The sequence below is a fragment of the Gorilla gorilla genome, chromosome 14 (genome assembly GCF_029281585.2).
Source record: "Gorilla gorilla gorilla isolate KB3781 chromosome 14, NHGRI_mGorGor1-v2.1_pri, whole genome shotgun sequence".
Taxonomy (NCBI): domain Eukaryota; kingdom Metazoa; phylum Chordata; class Mammalia; order Primates; family Hominidae; genus Gorilla; species Gorilla gorilla.
In genome coordinates this window covers 51,871,203-51,897,665 of record NC_073238.2, presented here as the reverse complement: position 1 = coordinate 51,897,665, position 26,463 = coordinate 51,871,203, and the positions used below count along the sequence as shown (strand labels likewise).

Here is a 26,463-nt window from a genome sequence, read left to right as displayed (position 1 = left end):
ATGGGCATTTGGGTTGGTTCCAAGTCTTTGCTATTGTGAATAGTGCTGCAATAAACATACATGTGCATGTGTCTTTATAGTAGAATGATTTATAATCCTTTGAGTATATACCCAGTAATGGGATGGCTGGGTCAAATGCTATTTCTAGTTCTAGATCTTTGAGGAATTTCCACACTGTCTTACACAATGCTTGAACTAATTTACACTCCCACCGACAGTGTAAAAGCGTTCCTATGTCTCCACATCCTCTCCAGCACCTGTTGTTTCCTGACTTTTTAACAATCGCCATTCTAACTGGACTGAGATGGTATCTCATTGTGGTTTTGATTTGCGTTTCTCTAATGAGCAGTGATGATGAGCTTTTTTTCATATGTTTGTTGGCCGCATAAATGTCTTCTTTTGAAAAGTGTCTGTTCATATCCTTCACCCACTTTTTGATGGGGTTGTTTGTTTTTTTCTTGTTAATTTGTTTAAGTTCCTTGTAGGTTCTAAATATTAGCCCTTTGTCAGATGGATAGATGGCAAAAATTTTTTCCCATTCTGTAGGTTGCCTGTTCACTCTGATGATAGTTTCTTTTGCTGTGCAGAAGCTCTTTAGTTTAATTAGATCCCATTTGTCAATTTTGGCTTTTGTTGCCATTGCTTTTGGTGTTTTAGTCATGAGGTCTTTGCCCATATCTATGTCCTGAATGGTATTGCCTAGGTTTTCTTCCATGGTTTTTATGACTTTAGGTCTTACATTTAAGTCTTTAATCCATCTTGAGTTAATTTTTGTATAAGGTGTAAGGAAGGGTCCAGTTTCTGTTTTCTGCATATGGCTAGCCAGTTTTTCCCAACACCATTTATTAAATAGGGAATCCTTTCCCCATTGCTTGTTTTTGTCAGGTTTGTCAAAGATCAGGTGGATGTAAATGTGTGCTGTTATTTCTGAGGCCTCTGTTCTGTTCCATTGGTCTATATGTCTGTTTTGGTACAAGTGCCATGCTGTTTTGGTTACTGTAGCCTTGTAGTATAGTTTGAAGTATAGGTAGCGTGATGCTTCCAGCTTTGTTCTTTTTTGCTTAGGATTGTCTTGGCTATACAGGCTCTTTTTTGGTTCCATATGAAATTTAAGGTAGTTTCTTTCTAATTCTGTGAAGAAAGTCAATGGTAGCTTGATGGAGATAGCAATGAATCTAGAAATTACTTTGGGCGGTATGGCCATATTCACAATATTGATTCTTCCTATCCATGAGCATGGACTGTTTTTCCATTTGTTTGTGTCCTCTCTTATTTCCTTGAGCAGTGTTTCGTAGTTCTCCTTGAAGAGGTCCTTCACATTCCTTGTAAGTTGTATTCCTGGGTATTTTATTCTGTTTGTAGCAATTGTGAATGGGAGTTTGTTCATGATTTGGCTCTCTGTTTGTCTATTATTGGTGTATAGAAATGCTTGTGATTTTTTCACATTGATTTTGTATCCTGAGACTTTGCTGAAGTTGCTTATCAGCTTAAGGAGTTTTTGGGCTGAGACGATGGGGTTTTCTAAATATACAATCATGTCACCTGCAAATAGAGATAATTTGACTTCCTCTCTTCCTATTTGAATACCTTTGTTTCTTTCTCTTGTCTCATTGTCCTGGCCACAACTTCCAATACTATGTTGAATAGGAGTGAAGAGAGAGGGTATCCCTGTCTTGTGCCTGTTTTCAAAGGGAATGCTTCCAACTTTTGCCCATTCAATATGATATTGGCTGTGGGTTTGTCATAAACAGCTCTCATTATTTTGAGATATGTCCCATCAATACCTAGTTTATTGAGTGTTTTTAGAATGAAGAGGTGTTGAATTTTATCAAAGGCCTCTTCTGCATCTATTGAGATAATCATGTGGTTTTTGTCATTGGTTCTGTTTATGTGATGGATTACATTTATTGATTTGCATATTTTGAACCAGCCTTACACCCAAGGGTTGAAGCCAACTTGGTCATAATGGATAAGCTTTTTAATGTGCTGCTGGATTCGGTTTGCCGGTATTTTATTGAGGATTTTCACATCGATGTTCATCAGGGATACTCCTGAAATTTTCTTTTTTTGTTGCGTTTCTGCCAAGTTGTGGTATCAGGATGATGCTGGTCTCATAAAATGGTTAGGGAGGAGGCCCTCTTTTTCTATTGCTTGGAATAGTTTCAGAAGGAATGGTACCAGCTCTTCTTTGTACCTCTGGTAGAATTAGGCTGTGAATCTGCCTGGTCCTGGGCGTTATTTGATTGTTAGGCTATTAATTACTGCCTCAATTTCAGAACTTATTATTGGTCTATTCAGGGATTCGACTTCTTCCTGGTTTAGTCTTGGGAGGGTGTGTGGGATACAAATATTTTGAGTCTCCTGTCATCAAGTGAGAGTCTATATGCTCTCTTCACCTTTTTGCGTTCATTTTTGGTGGCTTCAACCATTAGCATATGTGGCAGAAGATGGCCGTGGGTACTCTGACATCAGCTCATAAAAGACCATGCATATTCTGCTTTCTTTGCTGGATCACTGAGCTGTCATATGTCTAACTCCTCTGAGGCCACTGTGTTGAAGAAGCCACATGTAGATGCTCTGGCTGAGAATCCCAGCAGAGCTCAGCCTTTCAAACATCCTTGTCAATCTGGGGACACGTGACTGAATAAGCCATCTTGGCAGTGGATCTTGCACTGCGAGGGGTCCTAATTGACCACTGGCAGTTATTGAAATCACCCTGGCTATTCCAGTCTTCCCAGCTTAAGCCACAGACATTGTGGAATGGTATGGCTAACTTGTAAGTTACTCCTATTTGGCACTATCTGAATCCTTGATCAACTGATACTTGAAGTGTATCAAGTTGGTTGCTACTTTACGGCACTAAGTTTGGAGTGATGTATCAGGTAGCAATAGATAACAGGAACATCCAGGGAAATTAACTGAGTTTCCCTACCTTCCTTTCTGCTTTGTCAAAGCTGACATGTGTAAAATGTGGGTCAACTTGGGCAAATGATTTATTCATCTCAATTACCCCCGGTGTAATAATCTTGTAAGGGTAGAGGAAAAAAAACTATAAAAAATTATCTGCCACATGGTAAAAACACATCTTGATAGATGTTTAAATGCAACTGAAAAATTGACAAATCTATTTCTAAATTGAGGTTCCCCAAATAATCTCTCTTGCTGAAGAATTATTAATTCACCACCTCTATGGTTTTATACTGTTTGGATATGAAGTCAGTTTCTCCTTTCAGCAGAACTATCAACTCACATCCAAGCAAATGATTTCCTTCGCACACTGTACTTTGTATATGAATTTCAAACAGTGCTAGTATGCATTTAAGCCATTATAATGAATATGCTGCTCTTGTTTTTATTCACCTAACGTCTGCATACTTGTGTTTGTTTTACTTAAAGTGAAAATAATTTGCTAAGGGTAAAAATGCACTTCTGGGTTCATGTGTTCCTATGAAACTTAAAAGCAGACTAGAAAAATCAAAGATTCTTTTTCCATTTAAAGTCCAAAGCTTCCATCATTACCACAGACCTTTTTTTCTGAAAAAGAACCAAAGAATTAGTTTCTGTGTCCAATGAAATAGTTTCTTTTCCACCCACCACCCCAACCTCTACCCTTTAACTTTCTCTAATGATATCACTCTTTTTGTTGTTCATTATGTACTGAGAAGCTATGACATCCAAACCCCTGTTCAGGTCCCACATGGCCTGAAATCCTGTAACTCATATAATTCCACTTTAACTTATCTAATTCCACTTTCTCTACAAGTATGTGTCCTTGGGAACAATAATAAAGATATAAAGAGTGTTGCACATTTGTTAGCATAAAAAGAAGAGCAGGTCTTTTCCATTTTTCCCCACAGCACTAACAGAGTATCCCAAGATAGTTTTGCATATAGGACAATAGAAGTGAATAAAAACCTTCATCAGATGCATGCCTCTTAGAGAGGAAAGCAGAAACCCTCATGATATATGGAGAGAACAAGAAGAAGAAATATGGGGATAACAAGAAGAAGAAATTTTGTAACAATATTCGATTTCTGCAATTGGAAATTCATCACATAATATCATTATCTGGTGAAGTGGAGCAATAAAAGTTATTTTAGATCAAAATATATTCAATGAGTCTGAGAATAGCTGGAAGATTATGATTGAAAAATGAGGAATAACTCAACTTTGGTTGGCACTTTTCCTAGGAAGAAATCTGAAAAGCTTTTCAGACGTAGAGAGGAAGCATATATAGACCCTGTACTACAAACACTGGAAATAGACAAAGGGATTTTGAGGACAGTGTCGGACATAGACAAATCAGCAGAGAGGGTATATCAGTGGAGAAATGCAGGTCTAAGCATGGGACCTGAGAGTATTTCTATTTCAGAGGGAAAGGATCCGAGGAAAGTGATAAATGGTTGATTACAAATTATGGAGTTACCATAATTTAGTCCATTCTTTCAGCAGACCAAATGCTCCAGATGGGATGTTGAAATTTTAGCACTATGAAAGATAGATGGCTACAGAGTTCTTTTAATTGCAGCAATTATCCATCCCTTCATCTTACAGTCTAATCTGGAAGAATATTAAAAGTTATTTGTGGGCAGGAGACAGATGATGAGTAGGGTCTTAATTACATCTCAAACAAAATCATCCAGAACCAAATAAGAGTGAAGATGCAAGCCATGTCAACAGTATCAGGGGGTCAGAAGTAAGGGGTGTATAAATGTGAGAAGGAACCAAAGAATGAAATCAGACTGCAGAAGTGATTATTTCCAATCATTTGTTTGAAGTAGAAAAATTCAGTCATAATTTCTAACCACATGTCACTCTTTTATGTCAGTGTAGAAGAAAACCACAGAAACCCAGATTAAAAAAAATGAAGCTATTCATGTCTCGGCCACATACACAAAAAAACGGGACTAGATTTTTCAACTTTTATCCAGATTTGGCATCGCTTATTGTGGCCAATATGTATTGGCTGTAGAATATTTTATGTAAGAGTGCATCATTAATCTTCAGTTGACTGGCATTTTGAAACACAGGTAAAATGCCTAAGATTTTTATGTAAGTTTTATATTGATTATTAATTTAATCAAAATATGGTATCTGTGCTTCTAGAAACATTGTGTACTATACTTTCTCCACTAGATGTCTCCAGAGAAATGCAAGTAAATACTGCTAATAAAGATACTGTTAATAAGCACCCAGTTTTAAAATTGCAAAAGTACCCAGTTCAATTAGGATTAAATAGTTACAAGGATTGACTATTTAATATGAGAGTGGACCTGACACTTGATAGGCTTTTAAATGATGTGAGAGCTTAAAGTTATACCGGAAAGATGGCATACTACTCGCATTTATTTCAGAAAGCCTTTTGTCTTGCTGCTAAATGAGTTAACATTAAAGAAACATCACCTCATGTCTACTTTGCACTGCAGTTAATCATCTCTTTCTCTGAATATGATTTCATTATTTTAGAAATGTTGGCCAGAAGATGAAGATTTATGGAATATACAGAGGAAATCCGTTGAAGTATTATGTCAAAAGGATGGCGTGAGAGTGCCTACAGTTCTTGTAGACTATACAATGTGTCCAGCCACAAATATCTGAGCCTATATATTTCTTCTTTGGCCTCTTCAAGTTGTTCATTGATGTTCAATTTTATTTGGGCTGTATGCATAGTTTAAAAAGGGAAAAAAATCATGAAATCTAACTTTTGTTTAATTTGAATTCCTGCTCCTGTAGGCTTAGTTCAGCCTAACCTAGTCATTTTAAGAAAACATTTTCGCTAGCTCAAAAGAAACAAAGATCACTGGGTCTTTGCCAGAACTTCAATTTATAGAGCTGTTAACCTAGCTGTCCAGGAAGCCTGGGAACCTCACTAGACAAGATAGTTGTACATGGAAGTGCTACCCCCAGGAAAGTGGGGCACTAACTTCAAGACCTTATTATGTTTTACAAGTAAGTTGCAAACTACATGTAGATTGCAAATAGGCCAGAAAGAAAGCAAAGTGATGCTCAAGAAATGTTTTCACGATCCTGTAACCTATATGTTAAAAAGCAGGGGCTTAGAAATAATTTGGCACAAATAGCTACTCTGGATCATGCAAAACCAAGGAAATTTTTGCTTTTAAAAAATCTGCACTTGGCTTGAGTATCCAGGTTTGTTGAATCCACAGTCTATGTCCAATCTTAGACAGTATAGGGCAAGTTTAAGATTAGTTACATGCTGGCGGCAGTAAGCATATTACAATGACTTCATAGTCTCCAGAGGCTACAAGTCTTGTTACAAAGATCCACTAGATAATTTGCAAACTGACAATACATTAGCATCCCGACAGCTAGAAACAAATGATCCTCTCTTTCAGTCACATTATTTTTCTTCAGTTACATAGTAAACCATTTAGTTTTCATGAATGACTTATATTTCTGGGTCACATTTTGCAATCCTGAAAGTCAGACTTAATTATCATCATTTCAATTTTCCTCCCATCTCGCAGGAAAATTACATGGACAACCCCAGGGTCAGTGTCCTTTTCTGATGCAGAAGAATAAGGGTCCTGTGTGAAGAGAGACAGTGGGGGGCAGGGAAGAGAGAGAGAAAATTTGACCCTTGATAAGTGCTCAGAATGGGAAGAATTATGTTCCTTGCAAGATTCTCAATATCTTCTCTAAAACTTGGACTACTCTTTCTTCCATTATCTTTCTTACAACTGTTTCCTTCCCTCATCCTACCGTAAACTTGCTGAGACTTCCTCCCACTATTAGGCATATAATATCATACTTCTGGCCTGGCCTTAGCTTTTTAAGTTCCAGTGCTATAATCTTTTTATGTTTACCCTAATTTTTTCCTTCTCTTGGGATATTCCCCAACATCTAAATTTGCAGGTAGTCTGTATGCACACCTGGCTTGCGTTTTCAAGATCTTTCGTGATGGCATTACTAATCCTAACTTTAAATACTGAGGGCTGCTATTTGTTGATTTTCATGGGACTTATACAAGTTCCAGAAATAATGCTCAGGATGGATAGATTTATGGTCTCTATTATTTGAAGTGTGAAAAGAAAGATTTAAGATCTCTCTTTTAATTGTATAAGCATATATCATGCTTTCCACTAAAAAGCATAAATTAATCTCACTTGTCAGAAGGGAGAAGTAATCTTTTGAAATATGACTGCATTTCCATCTTCACTACTCATTTCTTGTAATTATTTGTCAATTTAGACAACTGCAAGAGCCACGATGAATGGAAGCCATTAATACTAGTGCATAAAACTGGTTGCAAGGAACGACTAGGTTAAAATTGTTCTTGAAAATAATCAATAAAATTTTAATTCTTTCCAGGCAATGTTAAGAAAGCAGGCAACATGGCAGGAAATTTTGATTCTTCCTTCACTCCTTGTATTCACAATCAGGTCTATCAGTTATCATTCTGGACTGTATTTAAAAATATATTTTTTTTTACCCTTGATACTTATTACGCAAGTCTATATCTCTTTCTCTGAGTACCTCATCCTTCACCTCTAGTCAAACCCTATTGGGTTTGAGCAGATATCAGCTTCATTACAGAAAGGTCTGTAAGTAGTTACATCAGTCTAAAGATGAAAAGCGTGGCATTAGTAGCAGTGTAATCTATATTATAATGTCTAACTGGTCTAGAGTTGAAGACTTTTATATATCCATTTAACCAGGAATGTCCTAACAGCTAATTTAATAATATTGATAGTTTATCCATCCTAATCATAAGCAGTTACTGACCACCTGCCATTTGCACAACATAAGAGTAATAGAAAGCTGTAATATAAAGCAAAAGATGACTTCATAAAGTCAGAATGATTCCATTCAGAGAAATGTAAATGATAGACTAAACTCTTCTTTCCACAAAGGACCAGGGTCAGGATATAATTTAACTTTTATGCTATCTCCTCTCCAGCTCTTCTTTTGAATTGCCCCTTCATTTTCTATAACTTAATCCCAAGATTTTCATATTGAAATGGCCTCTCGATCATATTTCAGCATTTGTTGTTTCACTGTGTGCTTTCTTAATAAACTAAGCAGCAAGTTGTAGAATATTTTAATATCCCATAGTGAGTTTAAGCATAACTCAGGATACTCAGAATCCTCTCTAGTTCAGTCCAGTTCCCCTAAAGGCCTTTCCAATAGAACAACAATGAGAATTCTGACAAAATCTCTCTATCTCACCAGTGGGAAAAGAACATGGATATGACATTACAGAGGGAGCATCTTGTAGCAAAATGGATTGGAATTACACTTTAGGATGGTGTGCAGCTTGTTTATTCAAGGAAGCTGATTGTGGTTACCATTTCAGCTCATTGTTTCCCTCTGACATTCAGATTTCCTTTATCCAAAGTTTTCTGAACATTTGACATATGCATGGAGTAGTAAGAACGCACATTCCTTTGGCTCGGGATTGCATAGTGTAACATTGAAAGGCTTTAGTTATCCTTGATAAAATCAGAAGAATCATTTTGGCAATGTCCCTGTTTCCTAATATGCATTTAATTGTTCTAGTTATCTCTAGATTCGTAACACTTGCTTCCAATATTGGCTGCTTTTCACCAGTGGTTATCAGTAGATGTGCTGCATAGACATGTTCAACATCACATAAAGTGTGTCATGAAAAACAATAAAGCACAAATGTTTTTCCTTTCTGCTTCATTTCAAACCTTAGAGAAATTTGTCAGAGTAGATTTATGTTAACTCTATATGTTCCTTGATATTTGAAAAAGAAAGGAAATGAGAGGTAGCTCTCCTTTTTGTTCAATAGCAAGGAAAATATGGACTCTCCTACATGGTTCTTCAGCAAGTTAGAATTCTTATTGCTTATCTTACACAAGTTTTAAATCTATCCAGAGTTTGTTTTTAATCAACAGCCTTTACCACCTTGTGATTGTCAGACTCGCATCTACCTTTGTTTTCTGGTAAAAACAATAATAATAATAATCGTTCAGTTCTGATGTGAACTGCAATAACACCTAACAATAATCTTGAGCACACAGACATTATACATTCTACTCTGAAAAGGACTGCAGAATATCTCTTAAAACTCAACAAAAGAATTTTTCTTAAAAACCCTCTAAGATACAAAGGAATAAAACTGAGACTTAAACATGCAGTGAGTCAATTGTTCATATGATTAAAAATAAGTACCTTCTTTATAATGAAAAGGAAAAGTAGCTCAATGTGTTCCTTAAATATAACTAACCAAAACAAATCTTAGCTGGCAATTTGAAGTTGCCGATGTTTCTTGGAAAGAGTTCAGACTGTCAGGTTGATGCAGTGTTCCCTCCCACAACTCTGACATGTATATAAATTCTGAGCTCTGCAAAGCCCACTGCCAGTTCTCTTCGGGAACTAACTGCAACGGAGAGACTCAAGATGATTCCCTTCTTACCCATGTTTTCTCTACTATTGCTGCTTATTGTTAACCCTATAAACGCCAACAATCATTATGACAAGATCTTGGCTCATAGTCGTATCAGGGGTCGGGACCAAGGGTAAGTGAGTGGTTTGGTTTTATAAACCATTTTTCTTTTTCCTCAGCTTGTTAGATGTTCAAGTATGCATAAAGTTTCTCATATATGCCTCAGGGTTTTTTTTCCTAATTATTATAAAGTAATAGGAAAAAAAGGAAAATGTGAATATTCTGTGATTTATCTATGCACTTTTAAGCTTTAAGACTTAATTGCTCTCTAAATAACTTGAATATAATTGCTTTCTTATGAAATGTTATATAATTCTAATCTAATTAACACAATTTAGCTGGGCATTCTTTTATAATTCCATTTATTTATGTCTTTATTTTCTTCCAAAAATCTGAAATTGAGTTTTCAAAATTAAAAAATCTATTGTTAGGAACTATCATATATATGTAAACAGCATTGAAATATCTCACATGATGTTAGAGAAAATTTTATTTAAATTACATATGAAGGTTAAATACTGGGTAATGTAACTAGTACTCTGAATTCTTTGAAGCGTTTAAGTTACTTTTAAACTCTGAATTCTGTAAAATTTGCAAACGTAATTTACATTTTATAGAACTAATGCAACTACAACTAAGCATTTTTAAAATTACACATAATTTTGTAACTTATCCAACCATTTATAATTTTTTAAGCGGATCTTGGCACTTCTTCCTATGCCTCACAGGAATTTTCATAATGTTCACAAGCTTCTTTGACTTACAGTGAAATAAGACCTCTGTCCCTTTAAGAGGGGAAGGGGAACCTTAAAATTGTGACAGACGATGTTCTAATCTGTTACTTCCATTCAAAAAGATAAATTCTCCTTTGTGCAACCATATTGTTTCAAAGTTAATTTTAGCACATTTACTTCTGTGATTACTTACCTAGAAAATTACAGAGTATAGTGTCTGTGTACATAATAAATCTTGTCTCTTTTGCTCTCTGACCTCTCATTGTTCCAGAGAGCCCTGAAGTTATGGCCATCCTCCAAATGAGCACATGCTTGGTTTAAAAAGGGTCAGTAGATTATCTACTATTAAAAGTAGTGAGGCACATAGAAATAAAATTACGTTCATACTGTTTGAATAGTCCTATTTGGTTAACTTTTTGAAAAGCTTGTATTTTACTCTCAGAAATGTAAAATTTTTCTCTCTCCCCCCCCAACCTCCTGTAGACTTTCGGTTTTCCAACAATTCAGTAGGATTGTGTCAATAATTAGATTTGTGCAAGGCTAGAATCATGTCTTTGAATATCAAATCCACATCTCAACATTTTCTTCTATCATCCAATCTTTAGATACGAAAAACTAGTCATTATTAGGACATTAACTTTTTTCCTTTCCCTCTATCCTCCAGCCCAAATGTCTGTGCCCTTCAACAGATTTTGGGCACCAAAAAGAAATACTTCAGCACTTGTAAGAACTGGTATAAAAAGTCCATCTGTGGACAGAAAACGTAAGTCTCTTTTTTTTTTCATAATATGTCAGTTCCAAAAACAACATCATGATGTATATGCCTTCCCCTGGGTGTACACACCATTCTTCTTGAAAATACTGACCAAAATTGTGAGAGTTATTTAAAGAAAAGAAAGGAATACATACGTGAATAAAGAAGTTCTCCCTGCATCTCCAATATTAGTATTAGAACTCAGATTTCTTCCTGAATCCATGTGACATGGAGGCCAGAAGGAAGCAGATCACATGGCTCAGGATTGGGTATAGAATCCGTGTGAGTAAATGATGTTGTTTCTACTCCTGGTTTGGCCCTCTTTTATCTTAGGCAAGTCACTTAACCTCTGTGACTTAGTTTCCTCATTTTATAAAAAAGTGGGCCAGAAGAACAAACTGATTTAAAATATCAGAGTTTCTGAGGCAAAAAATTAATGTTTGCCTGTAGTCATTTGGAAATTATCTAAAGTATTCCAGTTTACCTGAGAGTTTTCATCAAAGTTTAAAGTTAAAAAATACTTGAGTTTTATCTCTTTATTTAATCCAGTGATTCTCAGTTCAAGATGCTCCATCCCCAGAGGTCCACAAGGTGATAACGGAAGCTCATCATTGTAGTTAATATCTCAATAGCCCAAAGGATGATTATGTTTTAACATGTGTTTCACTGATTAGCTTAAAATTTGAAAGCATTATTTATTACTTAATAGACATGCCTTCTGGTTTATTTTACCATAAATATTGGTGGAAAAAAGTAATAAACACTCTGGACTTATTAAGGTCAAGAACCACTCCTGTGATCCAAAATCTTTATTTTACAATGAGGGAGACCAGTCATAAATAGGGCAAGTAATGCAATCAGAAAGGTTTAGGTGTCATCCCCAGTCAAGAAAACAGTGCAAGTGGCTCCTTCCTGCTTCCTATTAATTTGAAGTCCACCCTCAGTGAAGGATCCCTTGAGAATCAAAAGACCCCAGGAAGAACCTGCTTAATACATCAGCATTAAAATTCAGTTACCCTAAGTTCAGGTGGAAGAATTGATTAGAAACTTATTTCTAAGTTAATAATATTGGTATAAATCCTAAACATGGGCCGGGAGTGGTGGCTCACACCTGTAATCCCAGCACTTTGGGGGGGCCGAGGCAGGTGGATCACTTGAGGCCAGGAGTTCGAGACCAGCCTGGCCAACATGGTGAACCCCATCTCTAGTAAAAAAAAAATACAAAAATTAGCCGGATGTGGTGGCGGCACCTATTTGGGAGGCTGAGGCAGGAGAATCGCTTGAACCTAGGAGGTGGAGGTTGCAGTGAGCCGAGATGGCACCACTGCACTCCCGAGTGGGCAACAGAGTGAGAATCTGTCTCAAAAAAAAAAAAAAAAATACTAAATATGGAATCACTTAACCTCTTGTAGACTTACCTGTAAAACACGGATTTAATAGCTATATTATAGAGTTTCTGAGAAGATAAAATGAATTGATAAATGTGAAATTACTAAGTAACCATAATGCATAATATCAATTGTTCTTAAAATTAAACTCTTTTAAACAAATGCATAGATGTAGACAGGAAAGGAAGTTGTGACCAGATGCCTATTTGAAATGCACAAGATTGTCTTTATTTCTAAGTAAGAACCATGTATACAAGGCATTTAAGCTTAGCTGGGTGCATCTCCACATGGTAACCAAGTCTAGGGCACCAGACGACTTTGCTGACCATCTCCTGCTCATTGGCTTAATAGAGTTTCAACATGATGTTATCTTTTGACCTGAACATTATTCCTATTATTGTGCAGACTTCTGCTAGACTTGTGAGTCATTCACACAATTATAATGCTATCAGTTGTTACAATCATCTCTGCCATGATGCAAGCTAGGCCCCAGTAGGGACTCTAAGGCTCTGAGTTTTCCTCTTTGTTATTTATATTCTTGGATACCATGAGGCATATGTGAAATGCACACTTAACTAGATAAGAAAGGACCTTCACCCTGAAATGTTAGGGAGAATGCTTATTACATCCTTCCTAGAAGATAGAGAAGAATGCCATCAATTTACTTTAACCATCTAAATATATGAGAGATGTCAAGGTTTGTACAGAGGCTATGCCAAAATTCTTTCTTGCTTTCCATTAAAAAAAAAAAATCACTACTTTGAAGCCTGGCTTTTTTTTTTTTTTAACCAGAAATGTATCAGTGTCTCCTTTGTTCAATTGTATTAGCTTATTTTTCTAAAGTAGATACATTTTCAAAAACGTAGTTACATCTGGGCACTGAAATAAATGTAAATGCTAATTTCAAATAACCAAAGAAATCAATACTATTGACAGGAAGACTGACTGGTCTGCCATCTGCTTGCTTCTGCTGAAATTTCCAGAGATATCATCAGGACTTTATGATCAGATGACAGAAATATTTGCCTTTCAGCTGAACAGTTGCTCTGGGGATTTGAGAAAAGTAAACTGAGCAGGCCTAATGAAAAACGTGAAGCTTCCTAGGGTCAAGATATTGTCCAAAATATATATTGGTCTAGTAATATAGTATTCTGGAAACTTCCTCTAGAGAATGTCTGTGATATTTTTAGCTGGCATCTCATGAAATGTTGGATACTATTCTGAAAACAAAAATAAATTTCTCATGTTTAGAGCTATGTATAGCAATGTTTTTTCACTCTTGCTTTGCCCTACTGACCATATGGGAACATTGAGTTTTGGGTAGCATAAATGTTCTTCTGAAAAAAACTGCTTTTTTTTTCTTTTCAAAATATCTGCTCAGAGATAACCACATTGTTCAATTATCTGATGATATTACAATGAACTGTTGGAATTTTATCTCATCTACTGCATTAATTATCTACATTATGACTGACCCTTGTCATATTAGCATTTGCTAATAATAATTTTTTGTTAAATTTCCTTTTCTATTCACTATTTTACTTCAAGTAAGTATTATCAATCTATGGACTAAGCACATTTGTATCTCATTTTTTAAATTGTTTACAACATATGCTAAAGCTAATATATAAGCAATTCTTAATCAATCTTTTGACATCCAAAAATTAGATTTATTTACAAGAGCTCATGTAAATAAAATTATTTAGAGGCTCTATTATGATTTGCATAAGGCTCCTATATACCTTTTATATGTTTCCAATACCAACTATTCTTCAAACTATATTAAAATTAGAGAATAACTTGAATTGGGTATTTCCCATTTAATTTTGTCTGTATTTTTAGCTACCTATTATTCTTAAGCCAATATTTCATGCCAGGAATTTTTTATTAACAAATAAAGAATGAGGATCCAAGGTTATAAACAAGACTACAAATCCTAGATAATTACTTAGTGTAGCAGGGTTCAATTTGAAAACATTTATTTACTTTTATTCAACTCTATAAAATCATCTTTTACATCATTAAAATTTTTGCTTCTTGATAGTTTGCTTTTATCATTTTTATCATACTAAAAAAAGATTTTATTCTTATACTTGGCGATCTCTTTCATGTCTAAATTATTTTATTCATTCATACTTCTTGAATACAATTAAGACAACTGGATAAAAAGCCAGAAAAGAAATAGCATTTGAATAAGCTGATTCATGTTTAATTAGTGAATTACAAAATAATTAATCTATAATTGTCATAATCTGTTTGACATGATATTTATCAATTAAAAATTACAAAACGATGTGCATTTATTTTTTACTTGTAATAATCCCCCTATTTCTAATTGTTTGGTACATGTACCTTTATATTTGTTTTGAAAGGAAACATAAGTAACTATGTAAAATTTGAGCTAAAATAGGCTATCTATGTTAGATGATGAGGTCCAGAAAATATTCTATGAAATGCGAAAAAATAAAAATTAGAATTATATTATAATATTAATAATATAATTATATATTAATATAATCAGTTTTTATTTTGTAAGCAATTATATATATAATTTTAAATTATTATTTTCCCTCAAAATATAGTAAATTAGATAAACTTATTTTTTGTATATCGTGATATCTTGAATTTTCTGGTCTGTTACCTTAATTATTGCCTATAGAACTTAACACACTTCGTTAACTTTAAACAGGATGCCATTTTCTTGAATACTAAACTCTAATATTAAAATAAACTTACTTAGATTATTTTTATCAAATTTTACAAAAATAAAAAGATTTTAAAGTTTATATATAATATAATACAATTAATAATTCTACCAACAATTCAAACCAAATATAGCATTATTTTATCTAGCAGTGAGATAGCATGTTATGGACTCCAATGGGTCAATGTATTTTCTTATGTTTCCAATTATATTAAAGCAGATTTCTAGCCATTTTTAGTTTACAAAATGATTTCAAAAGCATTATTTCATTTGAGATTCACAATTACTCTGTGAGTAGATATTATAGCTACTATATTCATGTTAAATGCTTGGGGAAACACGGACTCCTGTTGATTAAATGACTTGCTCAAGGTTCACATGTCAACTAAGTAGTAGAACTGGGACCCAAATGTCAGTCTTCTGGATCAACATTATGGAACTTTTCTATAGTAACATGAGATTGTAGTGAGAAATCAAACTCATAGAAATATAGAAAAAATCGGCCGGGCGCAGTGGCTCACGCCTGTAATCCCAACACTTTGGGAGGCCCAAGCAGGCGGATCATGAGGTCAGGAAATTGAGACCATCCTGGCTAGCACGGTGAAACCCCATCTCTACTAAAAATACAAAAAATTAGCCGGGTGTGGTGGCGGGCGCCTGTAGTCCCAGCTACTCGGGAGGCTGAGGCAGGAGAATGGCGTGAATCCGGGAGGCGGAGCTTGCAGTGAACCCAGATTACGCCACTGCACTCCAGCCTGGACGACAGAGCGAGACTCCGTCTCAAAAGAAAAAAGAAAAAATCAGGGGGAAAAAAACCCTGATTTTTAGAATCTCAACAAATCAAGTCAATAAGTGAAATATTTTGTCAAATTATGTCAAAATGTATCCTATTTAGTTTCTCATTTTAATATTAATTTTCTTCCTATGTACAGGACTGTGTTATATGAATGTTGCCCTGGTTATATGAGAATGGAAGGAATGAAAGGCTGCCCAGCAGGTAAAATCTCAATTTCTTGAATTAAATAAGGAATTATATGCAAAGAAAGGGTTGAGGTGGCTTGTGGAGAAGCCAATTGTGTATGTGGGTATTCAGCATCATCCTAAATCCAAGATATATCCCTCCTATTTTTGTGTTAATCATGAATTTATGAATGATAAAATATAAGAGCACATTTCTCATGCACTGGATGCTGGGCAATACAACAGAAACTTAGTCACAAATTTAAATTAGTTCAGCTTCCCTTCAGGAACAAAACTCTTTACAAAATCCTGTTCTTTGTACTTGTCTAGGAACATGGAACTTAACTACTTGGCAAAACTTCATCTTCTGTAGTTGAACAGCTCTGATTTTATAATATTCTTTATATTGAAATTTGGTTTCCTCTACCTCTGCCAACAAGAGAAAAAAAAATAGCTCATCTATTTCCTCTTTGAAAGGGCAGCCATTCAGATATTTCATGCCAATCACCACACCTTTCCTCCAGCTACCTTCTCTTCTTGAATAAAGTCTTCTATTCTCTAGCTAACCATCCCCAATTCTTTTAATATGACACAGACTTTGAAGCCCTCCCCATTATAACACCAACCCACAGAAAGTCTCTAGTCCAGTAATCTTTTTTCAGAATACAAACCTAGACTGATATTTAAAGTCCATCCATGTGGGTCTGAGCATTTAAGACAATACCAAGATAAGTACCTGATTTGGGGACACCTTGCACTTTGGATAATGTCATTGGTAACCATGTTACATCATTAGCTTACATTGAATTTGGAATCAATTAAAATTGATTACAGTTTTTCTTACATACACTATTAAGTCAGGTCTCTAGGATTTGTTTTTCTCAATTTAAGCATAGGAATTACATGGAACCTTGTTAAATTTAACCTTGTTCATTTTGACTCAATTTCTCCATCTTTTTAGGGTCTTTTAAAATCCTGGTTTTATACTTAATAGTTGTGTCACCAAATCTAAGGATATTCACAAATTTAATAACCATTGATTCTATGCTATTAATCAAATTATACTAATTTTCAAATAAATAGGGTCAGAAAAAATAAGTTGCTGCACATTACTAGATAAATCCCTTCAGGCTGACATTCACGCATGAATCTTTCTTCTGACGTTCGGGAGAAATAATCTGGAAGGATTAAATATTTTAAATTATTTGCTCCCAGAAATTATAATAAAAACAAGCAGGCCTACATATTTTTAGGGACCCAAATCTATAAAAATGATAGATTTAAATAACAGATAATATTGAATTATAATTGAATTATTATTGACATAGCAGGATTGAGATCTAAATAGGTTAAATATTAAACCAGGATGAGAGTTTAAATTTTTTTTCCTCAACACAAAGGATATGTAAAATAATGTTTTTCAGTAGCATTTTATTATTTAGCACTCAAAAGATAACTTTTATATAAAAATGATTATTCATATAATTGTATTGCTAAAATTATTAGCTAAATGTCTTGGGAAACATAGCGTAAAGTTTAAGTGATTATGAATAATATCCTGAGAATATTATCCCCAGTACTGATTCATTTCTTGATTATTTCAGTTTTGCCCATTGACCATGTTTATGGCACTCTGGGCATCGTGGGAGCCACCACAACGCAGCGCTATTCTGACGCCTCAAAACTGAGGGAGGAGATCGAGGGAAAGGGATCCTTCACTTACTTTGCACCGAGTAATGAGGCTTGGGACAACTTGGATTCTGTAATTCATTATTTTTATCAATATATTTATTTTTTGCTGTTATTATTATTTCATTTTAACTGATTTATTAACTTGGATATTAGTAGAAATTTTATATCTTTCTATTGTACATATATGAGAATACCTAAAGGGATGAGTTATTGAGGGAAGTAAAATATCTTAATACATCCGCAAATAGAATAAATCTCCAGGAGACTTATACTTTAATTTTTTTAAGAAGGGGAATCAAGAATCAGCTAAAAGGGCACTTACTATTCTATTTTACTCCTTTCCTCTTTCCTGTTTGTTTGTGAGGATATGTATGTAATTTCAGATAACATGTCTAACAGAAAGGTAAGTTAAGAAGCCTACTGAAATTTAAAATTATCATAAGCTGTATTATACAGCAATATTTTATTACGTATGTTTAATTATATGTATATATATGGATGTTCAGGTTGTCAAATTTGTATACATGTATGTGGATAGTTAAATGAAATGTGAAAATACATTTGATTTTCAGACTTTTGTGCAGTCTAATTTACAATGCCTTAAATTATTACTCAATTTCCGAATCTATAAAACTGATATAAAAATACATTCCTACTTTCTACTAGATATGGAGATGAATTGATAATTATTACTAGAGTCAAATATACATAATAAAATGTAGGTATATATCTGTAGGCATTATCTTGCTACACTAGCTGTGTGGTTAATTGCTTGATTATAGAAATCGCTCCTCTGGTTGTCTTTCACCGCATCTCTAACCACCTCTCCAGTTCCTTTTGCTGACTCATCTTCTTCCTTGCCTTAAAGAATTGAGCAATGAGAACACATGGACACAGGAAGGGGAACATCACACACCAGGGACTGTGGTGGGGTGGGAGGAGGGGGGAGGGATAGCATTAGGAGATATACCTAATGCTAAATGACGAGTTAATGGGTGCAGCACACCATGTATATATATGTAACAAACCTTCACGTTGTGCACATGTACCCTAAAACTTAAAGTATAACAATAAAAAATAAAAATAAAAATAAAAAGAATGGAACTTATAAGAATTTCTTCCAGCAACTTGACTCTGCTCTTTAAATGCACTTAGCATGGTTTCAGCTATCACTTTAGTGCATACAAACATTAAACCTACGCTTGTTGTTTGGACTTGTTTCTTCTTGGAACCTCAGTAGAATATTTCTATTGTTTATCTTAGTATTTATCCTTGGATATACCATCTGCATCTTTAAACAAAAGTTATCTAAAACATATGCAATTTTCTTTCCCCCCATAAATAATTCTTTTTTTGTTGTCTTTTCCCCACAATTGGCAGTACCAGTCTCAATGTTCAGACCCGAAATTTGTAAGCCATCCTTACCTCCCCTTTCTCCAATTCTTAAAAACTGCTGTTAGCCTTATCTCATGTTTCATCTGAAGTGATCCCCCTAATACTCTAATTTCTGCTGTACATTACCACTCAACCTTCCTGAAGCCTTGTTCTAATCATTAAATTCCAATGCCACAAAATCTTCAGTGGTTCCTCATGGCCAGTTTATTTCACTCCTTCTTAGGGCATTAAAGTTATCCACGTTATTGTCCCACATACCCTTCTACATTTCTTAGTATTATCTGAGAAACGTAAAAGTGTATATTAACCAAACTAGACAACTTTTGCTCTCTTGGCATTCACCCTATCTCAGCACTGGATTTGAAAGACCACCACACCATTCCTATTCATTTAAATCTCATGGTCTATCTCCAAACTACTTCCGAATAGCTGTTCTTTCTTACTGGAGCCCTGAAAGCATTTTTCCCCTCTGTCCTATATCTTCCTCTGTCTACTTTTACCTGCTGCTATATGATAAACGGTTGTGACTTTTTGCTTTACTTATCATTGTATTTCCCATAGCATTGAGTAAAGCATAATATGACACATAGTGTTGGATAGATAAAAAGGTACAGGACAGTTGAATTCTTGCATTTGTTATGGAATAAACACGAAACCCTTGTTAAAACTTAAGTGTCGCATACAAATATAATGTCATTTTTGTTTTCTTTTGTTTGCCATTTAAAATATTTTAAATATGTGATAATTTCATATCTAACTTTCATATCATTTTATTATTTATATCAAGATTGTCTCTTCATCAACATATTCACTTTAAAAATTGTGTTCTAAGTACTGTATCACATTCAGGATCCTTAACTAAGTATCTGAACTTACAAAATCCCTTAACCAATTAGAATAATATAATTTTAAGTTATTTATGTCAATTTTGTATGACCATCTGATAATGCAATGAGAAAATAGCAAAAGAGTAGAAATAGGGTGATCGTAAGACTTTTACTAACGTTCCACAATAAATTGAATTTCTATCATTGCAATTTTTCCTAGGATATCCGTAGAGGTTTGGAGAGCAACGTGAATGTTGAATTACTGAATGCTTTACATAGTCACATGATTAATAAGAGAATGTTGACCAAGGACTTAAAAAATGGCATGATTATTCCTTCAATGTACAACAATTTGGGGCTTTTCATTAACCATTATCCTAATGGGGTAAGTTTTATCAGTAAAAAGTACACTTATGAAAAATACCTTCTTTAATTTTGTCTATACTTTTTATATAATGCTCACAAAAATAATAAAATGTTAGTGAGAATAAGGTAAGTGCTATATTATGACTTTACCCCCAAATCCAGGGCATGTAAATTTCCAATCTGGTTATTAATTTCTACTAAAGAGTGATTGTGGGACAAATTACATGAACAGTTCATTGTCAGTAGACAGGTATTCTAAAAAAGGAAATTTTAGTAGTTGATATGTTTGAAATAATTTATCGTAGTAGCAAAAAGAATAATCAAAGAATGAGTGTTCTTTTACTCCCCCTCTAGCTACTGTACTAACTGAAGTACTTGTGTGTTTGGATCAGATTTTGTGGGAAACTGCCAACAGGGTCATAGGACTTTTTTCCACAGCCAGCCAAATTCTCATGGACAAAAGAGGTCAATGATGAAACAATATTTAGGAAGTTCTTGTAATGTAACTAATTATATCTATACAATAATTATTTGTTTCTCCCTCTCAAAACTTAAATTTTAGGACTGATTAGACTTCTTTACATAATTCATTGACCCACATTAAAAAGTTTATGACTATTTGCATAAAAGAGAAAAGCAATAATTTAAATGAAAAAAACACCTTTGCCCTATGTTGCTAGATATGTTAAGTATGACTGGACTTGGGTTCTCAACTGGTTCCCTTTTCTCTTACAGTTTCTTTTTTAGATATAACAACATGTAAATCTTCATCCACAGCGTTTACATTTACAATGTAGTTTCCTGTATGTTACATTTACTAGTATAAATGAAAAACTGGGAATGGGCTTGCAGTCTCAGTGGTCAATGGGTATCTCTGGTTTCAGCACTTTGATTTTTCCAAATAATTATAGGTTGTCACTGTTAATTGCGCTCGAATCATCCATGGGAATCAGATTGCAACAAATGGTGTTGTCCATGTCATTGACCGTGTGCTTACACAAATTGGTACCTCAATTCAAGACTTCATTGAAGCAGAAGATGACCTTTCATCTTTTAGAGTAAGTCCAAGAGCAGATTGTCTTGAGTCATTGAAATCCCTCCTCTTCTCCTGTCAAAATCTAAAAACAATAAAAATGCTATTAAATCTGGCAAAAATGTAACACATATTTTTTGAAAGGACTACTATTTTCATTTTACACAGAAGAAACCATCTCATATGAAATAATAATATTTCTGTGGACATGATAGAGTAAGAATGGTTAGTCATGTGACTGGTGTGTATTTAGCTCATTTAGAACGTGTTCATCTGTTATTATATGTACTGCTGGATATTGCTACAGTCCCACAAACATGGGCAGAATTCCCATTCTTGCAAACACAATTTGAAGAAAGTTGGAAAAGACATGGTTGTGTCAAAAAGTAATATTTTGAAGATCTAACAACAACAAACCTCTATAGTGTAGGAATCAGCTCCTTCATGTCAGCCTAGGCTAAGTGTGTTGTAATCTTCTGGATTTACAATGTGAAAGTCTCTGAAAAGCACATTTGTGTTTTAGGCAGCTGCCATCACATCGGACATATTGGAGGCCCTTGGAAGAGACGGTCACTTCACACTCTTTGCTCCCACCAATGAGGCTTTTGAGAAACTCCCACGAGGTGTCCTAGAAAGGATCATGGGAGACAAAGTGGCTTCCGAAGGTAGTTTAATGTCTTCATCTCTAAGGAGTCTCCCAGCATTCTGAGAAGGGAATAAAAAAGAGGCTAGTCCTTACCAATAATATTAGTTTTAATAAGCAAAGGCAAGGAAAAATTTTTATTCTGAGATGTACTATGTCTTCCAAAAGTCCTTAAAAGAGTAGGCAGAGTATAATTCTTAAATAATAAGAATACTCTCAAGATCACATTCTTTCATACTGCTTTCAAGTAAATAAGTAGTAGATATGCAGAAGGATTAGAAGGTGTTGGAAAGAAATATTAGATCATCAAATTTTAATATTGCATGCACGTTATGCAATGCTTTTAATTCTGTATTTATGCCAAAAGATATTGAGTTGTGAGAACTGTATGGTTCTCTTGGGCCTCTAATTACTGATACACAGAAGAATTTGGTGGCTTTCCAAGCTTCCTTGCTGTTGTCAGATAGGTTTTACATTGTGCTTGCATACTTCACTTACTCAGCCTATCCCAAAATACATTTAACCAATTTAAGATGAGAAAATTTTAGGACTCAGGATAGATATAATGTAGTTGAGGCATAGATCCCTCCAGAGGTCCTTCAATAAATCATCTTTATTTGGTTACTTTCTAGAAGTTGCCTTCCGGAAATAATTTGTCTTATCCTCAGCCTCTATCGACCTCATTACACGTTATATACAAATATCCTGCTATGAGCAGCTATTACAAGATACTGCTCTTGGGTATTTTGGAATTTAGCAGGCCTTCCCTTTCTTTCTCTTTTGGTAGAGAGGGATCGTGCTGCGTTTCTCATCATGGTCTTGAACTCCTGGCCTCAAACAATCCTCTCACCTAGGCCTCCCAAAGTGTTGGGATTACAGGTGTGAGCCCTTGTGCCAGTCAAAGGTCTTCTGAAAGGAACAATTCTTGCTTTCACATCAGGAGTTACTTTTTTATGATAGCTGGAACTTAACCTACCACGTTTTCTAATACTGCACCAATCATTTCCTGAAGGTGATCTCTTCTTATTATTCCTACGAATCTGAGCTGTTTCTATTTTATAGTTGATAGGAAAAAACTTTTAGAACATAAATAGGATTTTAAAGCTGTTAGTGAATCCTTAGGTCTTACTACATTTTAAGGAATACTTAGTTCCACAGTGAAACACATCTTTTCAGGGTCAAATGTTATTTCCCTTGATCTGAAAGCTAGCTGTTTTTATTGTGTTCTCCAGCTCTTATGAAGTACCACATCTTAAATACTCTCCAGTGTTCTGAGTCTATTATGGGAGGAGCAGTCTTTGAGACGCTGGAAGGAAATACAATTGAGATAGGATGTGACGGTGACAGTATAACAGTAAATGGAATCAAAATGGTGAACAAAAAGGATATTGTGACAAATAATGGTGTGATCCATTTGATTGATCAGGTCTTAATTCCTGATTCTGGTAAGCAACATTTTTTTTGTTTTTGCTTTTGTTTTTGTTTTACTTACTATAATTTACTAATTATGCTGTCTCAAAGAGTAAGTCCATGAAAAATGAATGTGCAGTATAAACAATGGCATGCAAAGCACTAACACAATAAATAGTGAGGTACTTGAGCACTCCATAGATAGGCAGTGTAGTGATGGGAACTCCATGCATGAATCTTTGGCTTTCTAGGGTTTCTGACATCTAATATTTATAACCGTTTTCACAGTGCCAGAGTTTTTCTTGGAAAGAGAAGGAAAGATCTAACCAAATGGTCAGCTTTGGATAAATGAAAAAGCTATGGAACTCACAGCATAGAGAGAAAGATGAGAGATGAACAATAGCGAATTAAAGAAACATGTAGTAGGAAGACAGAAAAATATTTTCCTTCTGAAATTCATCGTGATTATCAACTCCCACCAAAAAATGGAAGTGGAACTCTCTTATTAGGGAGGAGGAGGATGTCTTATCACACTGACATTGCAGTAAATAGCTTACAATATTAGAAAAGAGTCAGGAATTGATTTACTAGTTTCATGATGGAGATAATAGCAATGATGACATTGTTGGGATGGTGATGGTTTATTTTTCAGCCAAACAAGTTATTGAGCTGGCTGGAAAACAGCAAACCACTTTCACGGATCTTGTGGCCCAATTAGGCTTGGCATCTGCTCTGAGGCCAGATGGAGAATACACTTTGCTGGCACCTGTGAATAATGCATTTTCGGGTATGTGCTGGACACTGTTTTTCCTGCTCTCTGCCTACACACCTTTTTTTCTTTATGATGATTGTTTGCAATAAGAAACAATAAATGTTTTAGGAGGTGTTGATTAGTTTCTGCATTGGCTACACATACAATGTGTTAACACTACATGGTCTCTACTAAAATGTTCTTCATTTCTAAACATTTCATTGTAATGGATAATAGCCTACAGAGAGTGAAATTTGTAATGTGTAATTAAGACTATTCAGGCCAGGCGTGGTGGCTCACACCTGTAATCCCAGCACTTCGGGAGGCCAAGACAGGCAGATCACTTAAGATCAGGAGTTTGAGACCAGCCTGGCCAGCATGGTGAGAACCCATCTCTACTAAAAATACAAAAATTAGCCAGGTGTGATGGTGCACTCCTGTAATCCCAGCTACTCGGGAGGCTGAGGCAGGAGAATTGAACTGAACCCAGGAAGCAGATGGCACCACTGCACTCCAGCCTGGGCGACAGAGTGAGACTCCATCTCAAAAAAAAAAAAAAACGAAACTTAAAAAAAAGCATATTTAGTTTCTCTGTGAATCTAATATTTCCAGCACAATAAGGATGCATTGATAGATCTCTAAAAAAATAAAACTGATTTCTTTATTTGATACCAACATAATAATATTTAGAAATAAATAGGTATATTTTGCATCTCAAAATTTGGACAGTAAGGGTGTCAAATTATAAATAAATAAAATGAAGAGACTTATACACTTCCATATCATGATGTAAAATAGTATATATAAATATTTCACCTAGTAGTTGCTATTCACAGACCATGTTCAGATTCATGCAACCTTCGACCTTTCTCAGGAAAATGATTTCACAGACATATTTAAATTGTTAGGCAACATTTATTAATTGAAAATAGGTAACACAATTTTTTATGTTTTTCCAAATGCTAAATTGTGATATAAAAACTATTAATCAAAAAAATTGAATTCCTAGATATCCTGACTTTCTTCTTTGTAATAATCCTGTCCATGTGTTTTGACAATAACCCATATTTAAGAGGTTGTTTGCTTTGATTCTCTTTCCAGTAATCAAGATTAATTTACAAAGGATTCATCAGTAGTTCTTTCATGTGACTAATGGATATCTGATTATCAGACAAAGCCTTGGCCACCATTAAGGTTTAGCATTTGCCAGTGACCACTATAAAACTATGTAGCCCTTACAGAGGTGAAACTCATCGATTGAACTGGTTGGAACTGTATTATTGTCATTTAATACAATAGGTCACAGAGTTTCTACTTGGTGAATTGAATTGTTAGTTTTTAGCATTTGGTTGACTCATGTATTATATGAGTGCAAAATCCATGATATCAATAATGTCAGGGATTATCTGTTTATATGATTCTCTCTTACCAGGAGAAACTTCAATGTTTTCTAAATAAAATAATGCTCTTTCTTAATGAATTTATTTACAGATGATACTCTCAGCATGGATCAGCGCCTCCTTAAATTAATTCTGCAGAATCACATATTGAAAGTAAAAGTTGGCCTTAATGAGCTTTACAATGGGCAAATACTGGAAACCATCGGAGGCAAACAGCTCAGAGTCTTCGTATATCGTACAGTAAGTCAATCACAACAAAATAAAAAGTCTGTCAAATGACATGTCAAATAATGCTGTTTCAATGAATATTTCACAGAATTTTATGAGTGTGCTTCTAATAGTAAATATTCATAGAAGCATCAGGGAACTGGGTAGCTTGGGTGAAAAGACTGTGAGCAAAGTCCACAACAAGTGCTATGTATTCAAAACTCAGATAGATAGTTTGCATGTGTTTCATTATGAATAACTTTCTATTCTAGAGCATCAATTATTTTAAATTCCAGAAAGCAGTAAATTTTTTAAAATAAACTTTTCCTTTGCAGAGTACTTTACAATTTTCAAGGTAATTCTGTTCTCTGCCTACACACCATTTTTCTTTATGATGATTGTTTGCAATAAGAAATAATAAATGTTTTACAAGGTGTTGATTAGTTTCTGCATTGACTACACATACAATGTGTTAGCACTATGTTGTCTCTACTAAAATGTTTTTCATTTCAAAACATTTCATTATAATGAATCAAATATGCAAGGTGATCTTATACTGTAAAATAACCAGTCAGCATCTGAATATCTTTTGAACGGCTTTCAAGATAAACCTTTATTGGCACATAGAGATTTCTGGACTCTAAAAAAGGGTCTTAAAGTACTTTTTTTTTTTTTTTAAGAGACAGAATTTCACTCTGTCACCCAGGCTGGAGTGCAGTGGCACAATCATAGCTCACTGTAAACTTAAACTCCTTGGCTCCAGGGC

General features: G+C 34.7%; 1 protein-coding gene and 1 long non-coding RNA gene across 13 annotated transcripts in view; one reads left to right on the top strand and one right to left on the bottom strand.

The window, feature by feature from the left end:
• Positions 1-11,298, bottom strand: part of LOC134756970 (uncharacterized) — a 58,573-nt gene extending 47,275 nt beyond the window's left edge. For both annotated transcript variants that reach the window (XR_010130535.1, XR_010130536.1), the window contains exon 1: positions 11,077-11,298. This is a non-coding gene — a long non-coding RNA (uncharacterized lncRNA). The remainder of the gene's footprint in view (positions 1-11,076) is intronic.
• Positions 9,142-26,463, top strand: part of POSTN (periostin) — a 36,042-nt gene continuing 18,720 nt past the window's right edge. For 3 of the 11 annotated variants that reach the window (XM_055359466.2, XM_019039844.3, XM_004054400.4), the window contains exons 1-10: positions 9,202-9,506; positions 10,832-10,930; positions 15,946-16,010; positions 17,578-17,735; positions 20,108-20,272; positions 21,165-21,311; positions 21,810-21,951; positions 23,162-23,374; positions 23,992-24,126; positions 25,582-25,730. In XM_055359466.2, coding sequence (XP_055215441.1) covers positions 9,388-9,506; positions 10,832-10,930; positions 15,946-16,010; positions 17,578-17,735; positions 20,108-20,272; positions 21,165-21,311; positions 21,810-21,951; positions 23,162-23,374; positions 23,992-24,126; positions 25,582-25,730 — 1,392 coding nt within the window. In that variant the 5' untranslated portion in view covers positions 9,202-9,387. Of the gene's footprint in view, positions 9,507-10,831; positions 10,931-15,945; positions 16,011-17,577; positions 17,736-20,107; positions 20,273-21,164; positions 21,312-21,809; positions 21,952-23,161; positions 23,375-23,991; positions 24,127-25,581; positions 25,731-26,463 lie in introns of all 11 variants that reach the window. The other 8 variants (XM_055359465.2, XM_063697274.1, XM_063697273.1 and 5 more) reach the window with 5 other exon arrangements.